The sequence below is a fragment of the Pholcus phalangioides genome, unplaced genomic scaffold, assembly GCF_987345545.1.
Source record: "Pholcus phalangioides strain wild (caught in Gottingen) unplaced genomic scaffold, Ppha-v1.0 ptg000009l_1, whole genome shotgun sequence".
Lineage (NCBI taxonomy): Eukaryota > Metazoa > Arthropoda > Arachnida > Araneae > Pholcidae > Pholcus > Pholcus phalangioides.
Window position 1 is genome coordinate 42444529 of NW_028301602.1, and position 19364 is coordinate 42463892.

The window sequence follows — 19364 nt, forward strand, 5'->3', positions numbered from 1 at the left end:
GAGGGCTATGGCCAGGGACGTCGAAAGTATTTCGAGACTTTGGGTGCTCATCTTTAGCTTTTAAATTTTAGTTTCTGAATCAGTTCTGGGGGTGCTCGGATCCATGCCACAAATTACCGTGAGTGCTTGAGCACTCTCAGCACCTGCAGCTCCAACGAAACTGGGCCATTCTGCCATGGCCAAGGTACCAAAATTAAAAAAAAATTATGTTCACTGGCTAACTGAACATTTTTTACCCTGGGACCCCCTCCTCATGTCAAAGTTGGGGTCTGCCAACACCCCCATAGATAAGATCTCTTATTTATAGGGGGTGTTGGGTCTGCCCCCTACTTTCGTCAGAAAAGGTGAGATTAGAACACGTAACTTTCAAAACCTATGTTGTGACGCAGGGTTCGTGGCAGGTGGCAGAAAAACGCTTCGGCTCACCACAGCCGTGAAGTTATTGTAAATATTGGGGGGGGGGGGCACTCGAGCCGCATTTTTTTGTAGATATTAAAAGGAGTCGCAACTGCGGGGGGGGGGGGCAAGTGGATCTGGTGCTCCAAGTGCCTGACCAGAGAGGGTGCAAATTTTATCCTTTTACCCCTCCTTCAACATTACAAGGGGGAGCCAAAATGCGTGCTTGTGCCCCAGTATCCGTAGCAACTATAGAGCTGTGGCCCTAGGTATTATGAAGATGCATGCAAATATTGTTGGGAGGCAAGGATCCCGGCATAATACAAGTTTTCGCCCATATACGGTTCACCAGTGCCTATATTTTTTTTCTCTTCACCAAACCCAGTGGTGTCAGAGCAGGGGGTGCAGTAGATGCTTACTTCGCCGCATACCACCTCCGGTCATATATCGCCATACGGCAATTTCCAACCAGTGGAGTTAGGTGGGAAATGAAGGCTGCATCCATCGGTGGTCGGCCCAGGTTCGGTAGGTAAAGAACTTGCTTCTGACGTTCTACGCCCGGATTCGAACCGATGGGCCTTGATGGTAACCTTCATAGTGGAAGACAAGCATCTTACCACTGCGCCACTGGGACGCAATGCAGTGGATGCTGGAGCACCCATGATAATTTATGGCATGGGTCTGATGAACAACCACAATTTATTCAGAAATAGAAGTTCCCTGCGTAAAGATCAAGACGAACAGCCTCTAGTTCCGAAAACACTTCCGACGCCCTTCATCAAGTAGAGATCCAAATCAGTCTAAAGAAATTTTAACTGCTGGGCCACTCAGGAAAAAAAGAGCACTCAAAGGCAGAAGCGTACGTAGGCAGAGGGGATACAAGCCTTCAATCCCCCCCCCCCAAGACGACCAAAATTTTTTCCATTTTTCAATATTTTATTAAAAAGTTAAAATATCGAAAAAAAAATATCCTTTATATATGTTTTCAAATCAATTTCTGTTAATTTAAACGCTTTTCTGAGGTTAGTAACAAGTGATTTCTTTCGAAGAAGTTCTTTGTTCCCCTCTTCCCCAAAAGGTTAATACTATGTATTCCCCCCGTTCAGAGGAATGGACGTTGATGTATTTATAAAAATAAAAATGAAGGGTGTGTGTGTGTGTGAATACAGTCGAATTCCGTTGTAACGTACTCTAAGAGACCAGAGAAATTACTTATAACGAAATTTCGTTATAAAGGAATTCCAGGTCTGCATTCTTCCCATGTGAACTTATCTGGGGGGATTAGAAAAGTGTTCGTTAAAACGGGATTTTCGCTATAACGGTATTCGTTAAAATGGGATTCGACTGTATATCAAATTATTCATAAAATTAATTGATTAAACTGTAATTTTTTCAGCAATTGATTACTCTAATTAAAATATTTTAATTAAAATTATCACTGTGCGGTAATTTTAAATCATCTATTTAAAAATTTGAAAAATTATTATTCAAACATAGTATTATTATTAAGACTTGTTATTAATAAAATATCAATGTATTAAATTTTATCCTTTTTAATATTCTAATTAAAATTGTCCTTGAGCAAAAAATTGTTTATATGACCTCATCATATGCGAATTGTTTGAATAATCGTAATCATACATGAAAATTATGTGCTATTTGGTTAAGGATTGAAAGAACCATTAAAAAAATGTGTTGATACCCAATGCTAGAAAAATTATTTTACTAGCGTCATCTGCTGTTAATTTAACACAGTAATTTTTGAATTCATGCATATTTCAACAATATATGTATTTTTTTTTGGAAAAATTTACATCGTGAGTATTTTGATAAAATTAATTACAATTCAACTTAATTAAAGTGAAATTCAATACAATCAAATATCGGTTAAAATAATTTTTATTTATTTGGTTCTCATGGCCTGAATCATTGAAATCACTATATTATTGTCCGTTTTAAGTTTTAGTTTCGATAATTACACGTTGTGTTCCAATCAGAATTAGTTTCGGTTTCACTTGAGGCATCTATTGTCAATTTTAGGTAATATATTTTTTATTTTATTTTATCTGCACGAGAGAGAAAGAGAACGATATTTTTTTTTCCTTCTGCCCCCACCTCTTATTTTTACAAACATTGTAGATTCAATAGTGACTGAATCACCCTCCCATCATTTTAAAGCTTTGTTCCGCACTTTTGCACAGTTGCAGTATTTCTTCGTTTATTCTTCTCAGGACCCGTGCGGGCTTGCCCCTGCAACTATCTAGATGCGGCTCTAGATGCACCAGGTTCATAACTAGGCTGGGGCAACCAGGGCCCGAGCTGAATGGGGGCCTCAAATCAATCCGTCTTAACGCGTGGGCCCACACAGGCATGGCACGGGGACCTGAAGAAAAGAGGGTCTCAGAAAAATGAGATGTGATTGAAAATTTCGAGAGTAAGCATGTAAATTTGCCGGAAAGAGTCTCAGGGGAAAATCACGTAATACGGCTCTGCCTCACACCTCTCCCTTTTCCTAGCATAACCCTTTCGGGGGAGGGGCAAGAAAAAGTATGCCCTGGGCAGGGCCATCTTAAGAGCATCATGGGCCTCCGGGCCAAATGATTTTTCTGAGGCCCCACCTGGTTAATTCTAGAAAATTTCAACCAGATCTCATTTTTGTGGGCCCCCTCTTCTCTTGAGGCCTCCGGGTCGTGCCCGGGTGGGTCCATGCGTTAAGACGGCACTGGTACTGGGACCTCGAGAAGGCATGCTAAGACCCTGCACTGCACCTGCACCCTTCACTGTTTTTGACCACAAGTCCGGCCCTGATGCTGATTCATTACACTGAAAATGGCATGTTTCATAGTTACTTGTCGGCCACGTCGAGAAAATTAATTAATTGATTAAGCGTAATGAAATTCACGAACTTAATTTTCTAAATAGCATAGTGTGTACGGGAGAGAGGTCACACACACACACACACACACACACACACATATATATATATATATATATATATATATATATATATATATATATATATATATATCCCCCCTCCCCTCTTTCTTTCTTTTGTCCCTCTCCGTAATATCCAACGCGGCTAATTTTTTGGCATTGGTTTCGACCGATTTGGCGCACATTCACGGTCAACCTTGTAAGTTTTGATCGGTCGGTTTTTTTTTTTTGGCTGCGACCAAGTTGTCGTGAATATGATCATTTGGCGATTATCCAGTTAAAACATAATGGTTTCAAAGCACAGTAGAGAGAAAGTTAGCTGGTCATCAAAACATCGAATATATCGAAGTACACGTACTGACCTTTTTTTTTTAGGTTCTTTACAAAAATTCTCATTTGAGAAGTGGGGGGAGTTAAACAATAAAAGAAAAGTTTTAATTTGGCGACAAAAAATGAGGGGAATTTTTCGCCTCGGCGCATAATAATCTCACCTGTTTGACCGCCAACGTCTTTTATGAAGGTTGCGGGAGAGATTTTCTCCCTCTATCTCTCTCTCGGTACCCGTAGATCCATTGGTGGGAATTTTTTTTTTTATGACATGATGATCATCGTTGCTGGAAGTTCTTGGCATCATGTTCATCATGGAGAATGTTCTGTTGAAGGGTGGATGTTTCTTCATAACCTGAACACTTAATGGGGTTTTTTTTCACGCCCTAAATTGTGCCACGCCCCCGCATCGAGTGTGTTATAACATCCTCCTCCTCCTCGTTATAAATAATTGTTTGTGTTTTGATGACCTGGTTAATAAAGCTCGGGTCGATCTCTACGGTTGAATTAGAGGCGTTATGGCTGATGCTTTGAAGTGTTGTTTATTATTAATAGGATGGATGGATTGGTTTATTAGTTCCGTCGCCGCCAGTAACAACAACAGAGGTCTGAAGAAGCTATTAGATGAGAAATAGATGAGGAAGGGGAGAAGCGGCGATGCATCTTCACTTCGAAAAGGCATCTTCGACCAGAACGGATTGTGCGGTGCTGAGCTTGACTTGGATGGGCAAAGTGCCTGATGAACTGCCCGACGAAGATGGCTGGAAGCTGAACAGGGTGCACTACTACCAGGACGGGTGGCTGGCATCGGGCAACGCACGAGGAGTCGTGGGTGTCACTTTCACGTCCTGTCACAACAGAAAACCTGCCGACCTCCCGCTGAGATCTAACTACAACCTGCGTGGACATCGTGCAGAGGTAGGTCTTCGCTGAAATCACAATTGCATGAAAAACTCGTTTGTGCCTAGATCTGTGGTCCTTAACATGATAACATGCGCCCCCCCCCACATATCGTGTAGTAGGGCTGTAGGCTAGGTGAGTGATCTTCCGCTGGCCCCTTGGGACAGATTTTTCAGGGGCCCCATCAAAAGTGAATTTTATAGCCTGAAAAAAAAACAATGTTGAGAATCGCCCAGGGCTGGAGCCCTGCTCTTCTGGTGGTCATGAGGTCTCCTCATGGTCCTGGGTTTCTCTAAGGGGGCCATGGGTGAAAAATTTTGCTGTCTCTACATTAATTTTGTTGCCATTCATTCCTCCAATTCGCCGCCTTGCACTATAACTTGCTGGAGGAGTGGGAGGTCACTCCCATGCTCACACTCTTCTGGTTGCTGACTGACATGATCCCTTGCTCTCTGGGTCAACTTTTGGTCACTCCCATGCATGGGTGGAGATATGGGGGGGAGGGAGACATTGCCCCCCCCCCCCAGTGTCAAAGGTGGAGTCGACTGATCTAATGCATATATGTATAGACATCATCATCATGCCCCCCAGACTTCCAAGTCTATCTCCGCTTATGCTCCCATGGTCTGGGTTATTTTTTCAGTCTTTCTCACACACTCTCTTGGTCACTTTTGTTTACTCACATGCTTGCACACTGTTTTTTGTTTACTTGCATGTTTGCTCATTGTTCTTGGTCTCTCACATACTTTAGGTTACACCCATGCTCACACTCACTCTAGGTCACATTTTTAATATCTCTCTCACCTGGTACCTCAATCCCTAAGACACCTAATTCACTTTCTAAGATCACTAATTCCCATGCTTGCACATGGTCTACTCTTTTGGTTGTTTGATACTCGCCTGGTCCTATTTACTCTCTCTAGGTTACTATACTCACTCCCGTGTTTACATATGTTTGATACACAGTTCTATTCCTGGGAAGACAACAAAAGTGTTAGGCTATATGGTTATACAGTATTCAGGGCCGCAACTAGGGGGGGAGCAGGCGGGTCTCGTGTCCCGGGCGCTAGACCTGAGGGGCACAAATTTCATTCTGAAACCTTTCCTTCAACATTGAAAGGGGTGCGTCAAAATGTGCGCTTGCCTCGGGTGACCAAGTATCTAGTTGCGGCCCTGGTTATATTAATGGCTGTTCTAACCTTTTTGTGTTACCCTTAGACAAAATTAATTTCTGTGTCCCTTGCAAGACTTTTTTTAACATGTTAAATGAAGGTTCCAAAAAATCTCACCGGACCATATTCGGCTCGCCAGTAAAGAGCAAATGTGTTGACTTGGGAATTATGAATTGACTTCCACGGTATTGCACAGGTTTTTATAATCACTTCATTCACATCTCTTCCCATGAAACTAGGATTGTCTGGAGTCAATAAAAGGTGGTCTACAGGCCATTTCCAGAGGTTCCTAAAGACAAGTTTCGAAATGAAACAAAAATGAAAAGGAAATAGTCTAATCCTGTTTTACCGAATACTGTTATAGCAAAAATATTGTTTTAATGAACACTTTTCTAATTCCCCCAGATAAGTTTTCGTAGGAACAGTGCAAAACCTGTAATTCCTTTATAACATAATTTTTTTTATAACAAAGTGATTTCTCCTGTCTCTGAGTTTGTTATATATAACTCAAAGTAACTCACTATAACTCAACTTTATAACTAGTGACCAGGGCCGCAACTAAGGGGGGAGCAGGTGTTAGATCAGAGAGGGTGCCGAGTTTACTTTTTTCATTCAAAATCACAGTGTGGAGGGGGAGCCAAAATGGACACTAGTGCTGGATGTCGGAGTAAATTTTAATTTCTAGTTGCAGCTCGTGGCGTAGTTCTAGAAATTTTTTTGCGCCTTCAGTATTTGGCCATGGGGGGGGGGGAAGAATCTTCTGATAAATACTGAATCAATGTGGAAAAAATACCTTAGAGCAATGACTCCCAAATGGTGTATGATGCTCTAGGGTCCTACGAGATTGGTCATTGGCCTTACAGCAACAAGGTCGTTTGGTGTTAAAATTAAATAGAAAATTTCAATAAGTTTTGATGCATAATTTGTATGTGATGGCACTTTCAGATGCTGCTTAAAAACCTTGAGGTAAAGCAGAGTTGTCTCTGTGATATGTAAAATCCAATCTCATTCCCAAGGGTGCTCCAGTCCTGAGGTTTTGTCCTATAAATTCACTATAGAAGGGCCTGTCAAAAGTCTGGCTTAGGGGACCTGCTCAAGGAAGGGTGGAGCTTATGTTAACGTGTATGATGTAACATGGACCATGTTAAACGTACAATAATTTTTGTCTATTTATCCTTTTTTCATTGTAAATAATAATGTAGGGTGATAGCTACTTATAACTATGATAAAATAACTTCATCACTGCTAGAATAGTTAAAAATTTGATTTCCCCTACACCGGTTCATAATGCACAGAGATATAAGGAGGTGAACCAAACACTCTTTCGCTTTAACTTTTCCCAGGCTTTGAGATTTATTTTAGGCTAGTAGTGCTATGTGAGAAAGAACGAGCAACTCAACTTGTTCAAGTCAACTCAACTCAAGACTTTTCTAATTCAATTTGAGTATCCCCGTGTGAGAAGACCCTTAGATGCTCGGCTCGCATCATATCCCGATAGATAATATATATATATACTGTATTATAATTATAAGATATGTAGAGGACATACTGTGTGTTAGATTCACTGACACCTTAATGATGTGCAGTTAACTTTGTTTTGTTATGCATAGTCAAATTTTTATTTTGAATATGTCAAATTTTTCTTGCAAAGTTTTCACGTTCTTTTATCTTTCAGAAAAATTTGCAGAAGCACTAGCAAAGCCCAGAGAGCCATCGTTAATACATAAAATTCATATTTTGTTCCGATACCAGAAAAAACGCAGAAACATTGTTTTTTTCTGGGAAGGAAATCACGAATACGGAAACCGCAAATACAAAATCTAGAAATGCTGAGGGTTCTGACTGCACTTTCAAAAATCAAATTACCAGATCTCATTATCATTGACGTCCCCTATCTACCATGTCTGGATAAGCCTTTGTGTTGATAGGGTCCTAACGTCCAATGTATTAATAAATAATGAATGGAAAATGTTATTTTCCCTCTGTTCAACATGAAAATATGTAAGAAGTTAATGAGAGGGTGAGAGTAAGATTTACAATTTGTATGTTATGAATGTAGCCTATACATTTATCATCCATTAATAGAAATAAAAAATGTTTTGGTTTATTTACCTTTTTTCTATCACTTTTTTTTTTATTTGCAGATTGTGCTTGTAAAATGGAATGAGCCTTATCAAAAACTTGCATCATGTGATAGTTTAGGTACCATTTACGTATGGATAAAATTTGAAGGGCGTTGGTCCATAGAACTAATTAACGATCGAAGCATCCAGGTGACAGATTTCTCATGGAGTCATGATGGACGAATGGCTCTCATTTGCTACCAGGATGGCTTCGTGCTGGTTGGTTCAGTGGCAGGGCAACGGTATTGGTCTACAGTGTTAAATGTGGACCATCTGGTTACGTGCGGGATATGGTCACCTGACGATAAACTGGTAAGGACTTTTTTGAATGTATATTAGACATCCATGAATTTTTTTTTTTTGGCTTTTTTTACTGTTCACAAAATTTCAATTGTGATATTTTTACAGCTATAATTTTACTATTTAGCATTACTTGTCTAATAGTAAAAATTTTATTAATTTTACTTTGGTGGTATTGAATTCACTGAAAAATTCAGTTAAATTCTCCAGCATGTAATACAGTTGGGCTTGATGAATAAAATAAACACCATCAAATTTATAAATACTGAGGAATTCAGATTAATTTTTCAACTTATGAGACAGTAGGTCTTGATCAATAAGAAAAAAGGGCCAACCAAGTTTTTTCCATGGGAACCAAGCATATTTTTTTTTTTCAAAAAAACAAAAAAAAATTCAAAATAATGTTTTTGACTATTTATTTTTTAGTAAACCCCACCTCCTTCTCCATGTTAGTTGACACATTGACAAATATTTTGTGGTGCTAAATCTAATTTATTAATGGCTCATATAAAATTTTATGCTGCAATACCATTAAATTTTCTTAGTCCCCATGGGGACCTAATGCCCTATGGTTTGTCAAGTCCTCTAATAATGTTACACAAGAAGCAAAAAAGGTCTAGTTTTTACTTGTATTTACAGTTCTTCTGAAACTTTGAAAGAGTAAAAATATGAAAGTTAATGTACTGAACTTCTCTCAGCCCCAGACTGATGTACTTAACTTCTGTTATGAAAATTAAAAAGTACCATATATAACATGCATATTTCAAACACTTTAAAAGCATCATAATAACACATTTTTTACACACATTTTCACATTACATGACTATGCATTGATCCTTATAGCTTATTTTGGCTTGTTACATAGAGTTCAAATTCAGCATTCTGATGACAGTAATTGTCTACCTATTGTCTACAGATTATCCACATACTGACAAAAGTTTAATCTTGCCTCAACATAAACAGGATTTCTAAAGGTTTTTGAAAAAATATCTGGTGTTAGATTGTTCTTTCAACGTGCTAGATTTTTAGCAAAGAAAATTTATTCCCAAGAAAACCAAAATGAAATTTTTCCTGTAGTAATCAAAAATTTCGCCGAAGCACTTGAAAAGATGTAAAATCTGTAATGCAATAGAAGACCATAAATGGTAAACATAGTTAAGTGTCAAAAAATTTAATATTTTTTTCCGCATCAAAATGTAGTAAATAAAAAGTCAACCTGGGAACTGATGTCCAATTAACTCTAAATGGTTGAAAAACACGTCAGCAGATGTCACTTAACACGTTGGTCTATGGTACTTGTATCTGGCTTTTTGTTCTCCAGAAAATTTTGTTATTTGGCACTTATTGCATTTACCATTTCTAGTATACAGTTTGCCTAAATAGTGAGCCTAACATGTTTTTAGAAATGTTCATATGTTACTATTAACCTCTTATTATGCAAGTTCAATGATACAGTGTGTAAAGCATGTCTATAACAATATTGAAAGGACTTACAAAAAGTATTGTTACATACAAGTTATTGTTATAGACAGTTTGAGTGTATGCGCTATTTCCTATTGAATAGGAATTCCACTGGGACGAAAGAAAATATTGTTATACACAGGTTTCACTGTATATGCCAAGCTGGTACCCCTTGATCCCATCCTGAAATTTCTTACAATATTTTCCTTAATTATAAATGGGACTGGACAAATCCCAGGCACCAGATTGTGATGGTGACTAAAAAATTTTTATTGACACCTAAAACTTTATTTGCAGATGCTAAATTTCTGAGATTGGTCCTTTTCAAGATAGCAAGAGAGAGAAACATATCAATTTACTATTGCAAATGCAGTTTTTTCCCAAGAGGAAGGCTGAGAACAGCACGAAATGTTTAGAATTTATAGCAGTGTATCTGCCAACATGGAATGTGGGTCACTATGTCGTGAAAAACTTAAAAGAAACATTATTTTGGATCTCTTTCCTTGGGTAAACATTTTTTTTGTGCTTAAAAAGTTTTCTGGCATCTAGATTTTTTTTGCAATTTGTCCAGCCTTGGGGCTAATATATAATTAAGTATTATACAATTAAGTCTCCATGCTTTTATTGCATTTACATAAATGGAAAAAAAAAAACAAATTTATTAAGATAATTTTGTGTATTAACGTAGTGAAATAAGTGTCACTGCAAAACCATCAAATTCTACACAGTATATTTTTATCAGTTGAGCATTTTAGGGAAAAAAACTCTGCAATAGTAAATCATTGCATTTCTCTCTTTATCTTGAAAACACCCAAGTCTAATTGTGAGCATAGAAGTCCTTGGAACCACAGGTTTAGAAAAAACTATTTTCTCCTTGAGCCGTATGTTATGTTTGGTCATGAATACATGTTCATTTATTCAGTTCAAGAATATTAAAAAAAAGATTAAGAAAAATTATCTTAATGTGCTTCCAATAAGGAAAAATATATAAAATCTAAAGTTTTTATACATAAAAACTTGTGTGTGTATATATATATGGAACATTATCACATGAAATTGACCTAATGACCAATTGACCTTTGTGTGTTCCCCCAGCAAGTTACATATAATGTATTTGGTGCAGAATTTTTTTTTTCTCTGCACTTTCTATTCATATTCCTGTTTCTGACAAGTCATCACTCTACTTATACTTTTTCATCAATAGGTTTTTTTAAATTTGTTTGAATAAGTTTTCATTTCTTAAGGTAATGTCCTTCTGGCCCATTGTTCAAATTTTAAAAACTTCGTATCTTATTGAAAAAAAATTTTTTTTGTTTTAATATATGTTTTTAGGATCGGTTTACTTTTTTTCATCTTTTTAAATATTTTTTTACCAATACTTTATAGCCAAATGAAAATTTTCCCTAGCTCTTTTCCTCCACCCATTTTTGACATTTGGCAAACATTGGTTCAAATCCTACCACACCATTTTGCCACCTATCAAATTTAGTGTTAAACAGGTTATAAGAAGAATATAGAAATCATTTGAACTTCCTTTTAAATCAATTAGAACTGTAAATTAATTCACAAATTAAATCTATTCATGAAAAAAAGAGGAGTGTCTTTATTAAATGTCTTTCTCCTGTCTACTTTTCTTGTGAGAAATATATAATTGAAAATTATTTTCAATTTACCTCAAGTTTCAGTTTAGAGACTGCTAGAGCACATGAGTTGCATTCTTAAAGCAGAGACGAATTAGTAATCTGTGGTCTCCATAAAATTGATTAAAAATTTGATCGATTTAATTGATTAATTTTGAACACACTTTGCTGCTGACTATATTTTATTTATCAGCAGGTAAAGAAGAGTTCCTAAGATTTTTTTTTTTTTTGGATTTTTGGTTTACATTTATGTTTCATTTTTGTGCAATTTCATGAGAATGACTCATATGTAAATTTTACTCATGAAAAAATCTCAAGATTTTTTTGTTATGGAAGTGATTTTTTTAAACTAATTAGTGTGTTTGCGTAACTAAATATATTTTACTAGATATCTTTCCCACTGAAAGTTTTGTTATTCTGACTGTACATTCTCTTTTCCCCTGAAAACTCAATTTTTAAAACTATCTAAATTTTTTTTTTTGCTCCAAACAGTTTCGTGATCGCAGATTCTACTTTATGTGTATCATTGTGGTTTTTTCTTACATTCAGTTCAAATGTATTCAGGTTTTGCAGGTTTTCCAAAGTGTCCTAAGGTAAGTAATATGAATATATATTCATATTATCTTAGGATAAAAAATCTCACAAATGTATATATTTATAAGGTTTTTTTTTCAAAATTACCCTTATTTGAGATTTTTATGATAAACAAGTTGACTATTTTATGCTTAAGTATTCATAATATGTTAATGTATACTGTTTTTAAGGATGGTAAAAAGCCCAATGTGTCCAAGTACAATGCACTTTTGAGAATTCTTTATCTTTCAGAAAAAAATGCATTGGCCTCTATATTTAAAAATGTTCTTTTCCCATTTCAGGTGATGTTTGGAACAGCAGGAGGGCAGGTAGTGTGTGTGGATGTTCATGGAAATGTACTTTCTACAGTTCTCATGAAAACAGATTCGCCTATTGTTTCAATGTCGTGGTCATGTGAGAAGTTTAAAATGGATGAATCATATGAAGAGGATTGCCACAGTTTCACTGAGGCAACAGCTGATCCTTCTGGTGAGTAACAATGGTGTTACATACATATATGTGTGTGTGTGTGTGTGTGTGTGTGTGTGTGTGTGTGTGTGTGTGTGTGTGTGTGTGTGTGTGTGTGTGTGTGTGTGTGTGTGTGTGTGTGTGTGTGTGTGTGTGTGTGTGTGTGTGTGTGTGTGTGTGTGTGTGTGTGGGTGGGTGGGTGGGTGGGTGGGTGTGTGTGTGTGTGTGTGTTTTTTTTCAAAATTTTTATACATATTAACCTTCTGGAACATGAACCTTGACAGGCCCACTTTTATTTTAAACTTCTAAACAAAGCAATCATTATTCAGACACACTTTAGGAACTTCTTGCTTGAATGGTGTATATTGAATGTGAAATTTTCGGCTGATATCTCAAATCTGTTGCTTCACGCTTTGAAAATTCACTTGTGATAAACCAAGTTCTTCTATACTTATCATTATTCATGTTCATTGCCCCATGTACACTAGCCACCATATGAAGTGCATCAATAAGTAATATTTGGATTGATATACAGCCGAACCTCAATTTAGCTAACCGGATAAAACTGACATTTTTATTTTTTAAATCGAAAAAAAAAAACCATATCGGGTTGAGATCAACACAAGTACCTATTCACAGTGACTTAAAATTGTCAAATCACAGACTGCTAAATCAGAGTTTGATCTATCCGGGTCCAACTGTATTCTTGTTCCTTTTTGTCTTTCAGATGAAGATGAGAAGAAATATGTTTTGGCTGTTTGCTTTTCCAATGGTGTTATTCATTTGATGAAAAGTTATGATGATATTGAGCCAGTAATTTTTCGCACTAGCTTACAAGGTGAGAATAACAAGAAAAAAAGTGTATAAATTCAAAAATGTAAAATTATTTTTTGTCTTTTAGAAGGTAAATTCTTCCATTAGAGTATGAATTATAGTCTTTTCTGTCATAGCTATTAGTTTGAGTAAATTGTAAAACTTTTAGTATCTCTATAGTCTTTCGGCTTATCAAACAGTGCATAAATTTTACAGAAGTTGGTTTTAGTCATTTTATATTAGTTTTTGAATTCTTTATTATTGATAAATTCACAGAACATTTTTAACATACATATACTTCTTACACGCTTGGCATAAATTGTGCAAAAATAATTGAGATCCCTGTTTTACTGTTTTAAGTTTTTGATGACATTATCATCTGTGTCAGTGGTTCCCTAATTGTGAGGTCATAACCAATTCTTTGACTAATGAACTGGGGGTGGGGTTACAAAAGATTTTCTAAAATAAAAAGTAGAGGTGGCACTGATATTCGGCTGCCATTGGGTATTCAGAACTTTTGCAGAATATTTAGTTTAGCCGAATATCTGTGTAAATCTAAGCATAACAAACTAATTTTAAAAATGATATTAATTTGAATTTTTGCCATAAATTAAAAATTTACTGATATTTTATTGTGTGATGTACATCCCTTTCTGTGGAACAAGTTATGTCAGGGCGAATTTCTAGGATAATGAGAACATGAAGCTGAGAAAATAGAATCTTACTGCAATAAGGTGGAAGTGAGCATAAATTACACAAATTCACTAACCTTGTGCCTAGACGAGATGTGTTTTCAACTATTGAAAGAGACAGAACATCTGAAGAGGAAAAATGAGAAAAGAAGTCGTAAATTTTATGATGCATTACTGGTTGAGAGTAAATAATGCTTGATATTTTCTTGATTAGTTCTAAAATTTTAACGTGTTGAAAAAAATTGATTCTGTAAGTAATATTAAAATACAATATATCAATCATTAAATTTGATTGTCAGTATCATGGCAATGAAAATCTTTCAACTACCATTTTTTTTTAATTTTTTTAATTTTTATTTAAATAATAAATCACATGATTACCAATGACATTAAAAACATCAATTTTATTTATAATTGCAGTGAATTTAAAAAAAAAATTGATATTTGCCACAGAATATTCAGTATTCTGCCAAAACATTCGCCAAATATTCGATATTTAGTTATTTGGCTAAATCACTATTCATTCCATCCCTAATAAAAACATCTCAAGACATTCATTTCCCATCTCTCACAACGTAGATAAAATTATGACAAACCTAAACAAAATGCCTGAAGTCTTAGCTGAGCTATTTGATATCCATGCACACATTCTGTAGTCAGCAGCACACTACCAATAATTAAAACCTATTGATTTCTTGCCTTCGCTACTCATATGAAGCAAAACTGAAATTTCCAGGAGGTTCTCTAATAGCAGCTTTGTCAAATTGATGTGTCAAAATCCAGAAACAAGTTAATAAAACTATTTGATAACAAATGGAAGCGCAGTCTGTTTTTTTAAAAATTTTCCTACCTAATATTATTTTAAACATTATTTTATATGGGCCATTCTCACAAAATAGGACAAAAAATGAAAAACATTTATCAAAAAAATCAAATCCAAAAAATTCTTGAGGACACTTTACCTGTTAATAAATGAATTTCAGCTACGAAGTTCGTTAAAAATTCATGATGAAAACAGTTAGAACTTTTATGTTTTCCAAATGTCACAAATAGGAAAAAAAAAAGTTGGAGAAAATTTTCATATGGCTATAAACTATTGATAAAAAATATTTAAAATTATCAAACGATGAAATATGAAAGTATACTGGCCCTAAGAATATATATACTGTCAAACCCTGTTATAATGAACCATCTGTGGACCCAATAAAAATTTCACTATAACCAAAAGTTCACTATATACAAATTTGTTGAAACATTGAAGTTAGTTAAATAGGTGTTCAATTGGGACCACTGAAAAAGTTCACTATAACGGAGAGTTTACTATATCCCAGGTTTACTATACCGAGGTTCGACTGTATTATTAAAAAAAGAAAATATTTTTGTTTCAAGATAGAATTTTTTTTTTTAAATTTGAAAAATGGACTGGGAACAGAAAGGAGAAAAGGACATTTCCTTAAAAAATGAAAATTTGTTCAAGCAAATTAAAAAAATCTATTGATGAAAAAATTAAAAACAGAGTGCCGCGACATTTTAGTAATTGGAATATAAATAGAAAGTGACGGGAAAAATTCTGTCAAATATATTTAATATTTAATGTAAACTGCTGGGAACAAAATTTAGGCCAATTTCGTGAGAATCACCCATATTTAAAAAATCTTGCAGAAGTGTTTTCTAATTACTGTATCCAAAAGTATAGTGACAATACGTTTGTGGATGACCTTCATTTTTTTCTAGTGTGTAGTATCTGTCATTTCCTTTTCTCATCACCAGTGTTCAAAAAAACTTTTTTTTCAGGTATTAAAATGGATTGGTCCAATAGTGGGGAATTATTAGCTGTAGCTGGAAGTTCTTGTGATTCTGGTGGAGAGACTTATGTAAATTTTGTGCATTTTTACAATGATCAAGGTCATCTACGTTTCAGTATCATTGTGCCATCCACTCATGTATGTAAAGATTTTTTTTTCAATTTTTTTTCTATATACTCAGGGCCGTAACTAAGCTGGGGCAACGAGGGTCCAAAAACATTTACATTTATTTTTCATAGTGCTGACCCTTTCAGGAAGGGCCCCCTCCCAAAGGAAAGTGTGCCCTGGGGGGCCGTGAAAAGGCACACAACTGCCCTTTGCATACTTAAACATTTCTTCTTAAAATATATGCATCCATTTTTTGAAGAATTTAGTTTGTGAATTTGAAATACCTTGTTCATTCTTATTTTTCCAGAGTCCAGTAACTGCTATGACTTGGGGTCATAATGATAAGCGGCTGTTCATAGCTACTGGCTGCGTCATTCATGTTGGCTGGGTTACTCATAAAATTGCGTCCCTTCATCTTCTCTCGCGCTTAGTTATATATGATATCATTGACAACGATGTCTCTACTCAGAAACTTCCATTGCCTCCGCGTCTCAGAGCTTCTCTCACTCATCTAACAGTACAGACCATCAAGGTATTGCTTTGTTATAAAATTTTTATGTAGTAAGTTATGGCAGAATCTTATTTTATAGTGGATAATGGGTTCATAGTTTTTTGGTAAACAGATAATCCCCAAAAATATTCAAACAACTAAAGTCTGCCTATCAGATAAAATTTATCTACAAACACAAAAATTGAATTTTTTGCACAAAATAATTGTTAAAATCATGCAGAAATATTTCAAAATCACAAGTTTGACTAGTTTTCCTTGAACATTTTGCACCATGTTGAGTCAATGAAAAGTGATCTGTCAACTTTGGTCTGGGATAAGGTGCCTTGAAATCCTGGCGAGCTCATTGAGGGTGGGAAAACCAGTTTTTTGTTCAAAGTGACATCTGATCTTAAAAAAAGAGAACTTCATAGAAGACAACTATTGGCTATAGTGATAATACTGACATCACAGTGTGCAGTAATGATGGATGATAAGTCGGTCTAGATCTTTCCAGTGGTTATAGGTTTGGGCATATGCCTCAGTTGATAGAGGAAGTCTCTCCACAAAGAGCAGGCAGACCTTTAACAGGAGCCACTGTTTGGCTTACACCAATTCCTCAAATTTTTCAGAGGAATGTTTATGGGGTGCATGCACAGTTAAAGTAGATGATAAAAGCTTTATTATTGGATGTTATATTTTAATTTTTCCCATTATATCTATATAGATTTTTCAATGAAATTTATACAACATTTTTTCCCCTGGTTCAGTGTCATCTTCCAGAGCCCAGCAGTGTTAGAGAGTTTGTATCGAAGCCTCCCTCCAATGATGTCCGTTTCCATTGCACAATGATCCGTCATGAAGATGATGATGCCAATGGCAATTCAACTTATACTATGTTTCTAGAATATTTAGGTGGTCTAGTGCCTCTGCTCAAAGGAAAGCGTGTCAGTAAGCTAAGGCCTGAATTCGTGATATTTGATCCTCAGTCAGGAGGTAATAATATAAATTTAATTTTATTTGTCATCTATTTCACTAATTTTTTGCTTTTCATAGTTGCATTCAACTTCACATGTCTTATACTTTGGAATAATATTTAAACCTTCTGGGGGAAACTGGATAAAATTATTGTGTGAGAGGTACCACACACACACCCTGGCATATATATATATATATATATATATATATATAGTACATATTTGTATTTGTATACAAATTCTCGAATGAACTCAAACAATTAGTTTATGTAATTGTAAATGGAAAAGTTGTTTACAGAAACAGCATATAAATTTTTAACTGGGAGCTTTTTTGTAAAAACATATAGGTTCATGAATTGGAGGTTCGTAAAATCAAGCAATGGTTTTTTTAAGCAATTAAAATTTAAAAAAGTGGTTATTAACCATCATCTCTTTGGTTCCTGTCCATCATAAGCAGATAGACTCCTTGTTCGAGGAATCACAAAGGGTGTATAAGGTGAATTTCTACCTTCTGCCAACGACAATTTTTTTTACGAAACCAGAGGATTGCCCCTCCGTCTGTATTCATCTATGCTGTCCGTGTTGTAAATAAAAATTACCCATGGATATGGTGGTCCTGCTGTATGTATTTGAACTGGATCAGAACAGTTCAAAAATGTTAATTTATCTCTTGCGGGATTGTGAAAATTACATTACAACACATATTTGCTGAATATTTGCTTAAACCAAAGAAGAAAAAAAAGTTTTTGCAGTTTAGATGAATTTAATAAATAATCACTTTTGCAACCTGTTGAAGAAAATACTTTTTAAAAATTAAAATAAGTAATTTTTTCTCATAACATCAAGCAGTATTTGTTGAAGTTATTTTTGATTCTTTCATTTTACGCATAGATTTTCCTCATCCTATATTCAAAGTGAAAAACTACTCATCATTTTGTTCAAATTCCACCCAAGCTGGCAATCCTTTAGCAGTTGTTCCTATGTGTGCCCCGTCGTCTTCATCTGAAAGTGAAGCTGATGATGGTTGTGCATCTCCCCGAATGCAGAGACGAAGAAGGCACCACAGACGACAACATTCTCATCGAGCCATCGAAACTTGGAAAGAAGCCTTATACATAGATGAGCTGCCAGAGGTATCTTTCTTCGTTTAAATTCTGTGATATGACCGAATACCGCTCATTATTTTGCATACTTATAAAAATTGGCTTTGCTATAGGTATGCAAAATATTATACAGTTAAACCCCCTATTTAACGAATCGGAAAAAACTATTAGTTTTAGCTGTGGAAATCATTAAATTAGGGGTCAAATTGATCAGGAGCATATACACGCTTGAAATGGAAAATTTTGAAAGCTACAGACTTTGGGTTTGCTGTGTTTTTTACTACTTATTTCTGGTAACAATTGAAAAAACTATGCAGTATAAAAATAAGAATGAAGTCAGGATGCATGAAAATAATTATTTTATATAAGTTTTTTTTGCGTGTCCAACATTTTTATCAAATGCTGCTGAAATTGTAATTTTTTTCACTGACCAAAAACACTTTCTCTTCAGATGACCCGCAATTCTTTGCTTGTAAAGACAGAACACCAACTTGAAGTAACTTCATTTCTTTACTAAAATATAAACACAAACAGCACAGCACAATGTTTTACGGTGTTGGTCTACTTCAATTGGCTACTGATAACTTCCCACACACACACACTAATTGGTTCCTTTGTCTCCTTTGTTCAAAAAAGAAAAGGTTTCTACTTCTCCCCTTTTTTTGTTCATTAGTCTCTAAAGAGTTGAAGGTCAAATACTGGGAAGTCAAATCTTCAGATTCCGGTTTTGAAGGATAAGAAATAAGAAAAACATTAAGGATAGTTTAAAAAAGTAAGGGGTTTGGCCTTTATTTTCGTAAGAATTTTAGAAAATTTATTAAATCTAGTAATTAGTCAAATCAGAGTTTGTTCTATTGAGGTAGTGTTTCCCAAAGTGGGCAATATCGTCCCGGGGGGGGGGGGGGTGATGGAATGGTCCATGGGGTGGAGCGGTAGAAGCTGTGGGTTTAGTATTGGAACATATAGGTTGACTTGAGTTCGGAGGAAGTGATGAAAACAAAGAAGTGTTGAAGGGAGCGATGGAACAAATTGTTTAGGGGAACTATGTATTGGGGTAATATCCAAATTCGTGGACAAAACAAGGC

At 35.5% G+C, this 19364-nt stretch overlaps 1 protein-coding gene across 2 annotated transcripts in view; it reads left to right on the forward strand.

Annotated features, from left to right (window-relative positions):
• Positions 1–3660: 3660 nt before the first annotated feature.
• Positions 3661–19364, forward strand: part of Tusp (WD40 superfamily protein Tusp) — a 31408-nt gene continuing 15704 nt past the window's right edge. The window contains exons 1-8 of one of the 2 annotated variants that reach the window (XM_089236239.1): positions 3661–4575; positions 7874–8164; positions 12129–12315; positions 13022–13132; positions 15594–15742; positions 16020–16244; positions 16970–17195; positions 18131–18309. In XM_089236239.1, the coding sequence (XP_089092365.1) occupies positions 4315–4575; positions 7874–8164; positions 12129–12315; positions 13022–13132; positions 15594–15742; positions 16020–16244; positions 16970–17195; positions 18131–18309 (1629 nt within the window). In that variant the 5' untranslated portion in view covers positions 3661–4314. Of the gene's footprint in view, positions 4576–7873; positions 8165–12128; positions 12316–13021; positions 13133–15593; positions 15743–16019; positions 16245–16969; positions 17196–18067; positions 18310–19364 lie in introns of both variants that reach the window. The other variant, XM_089236238.1, reaches the window with a different exon arrangement.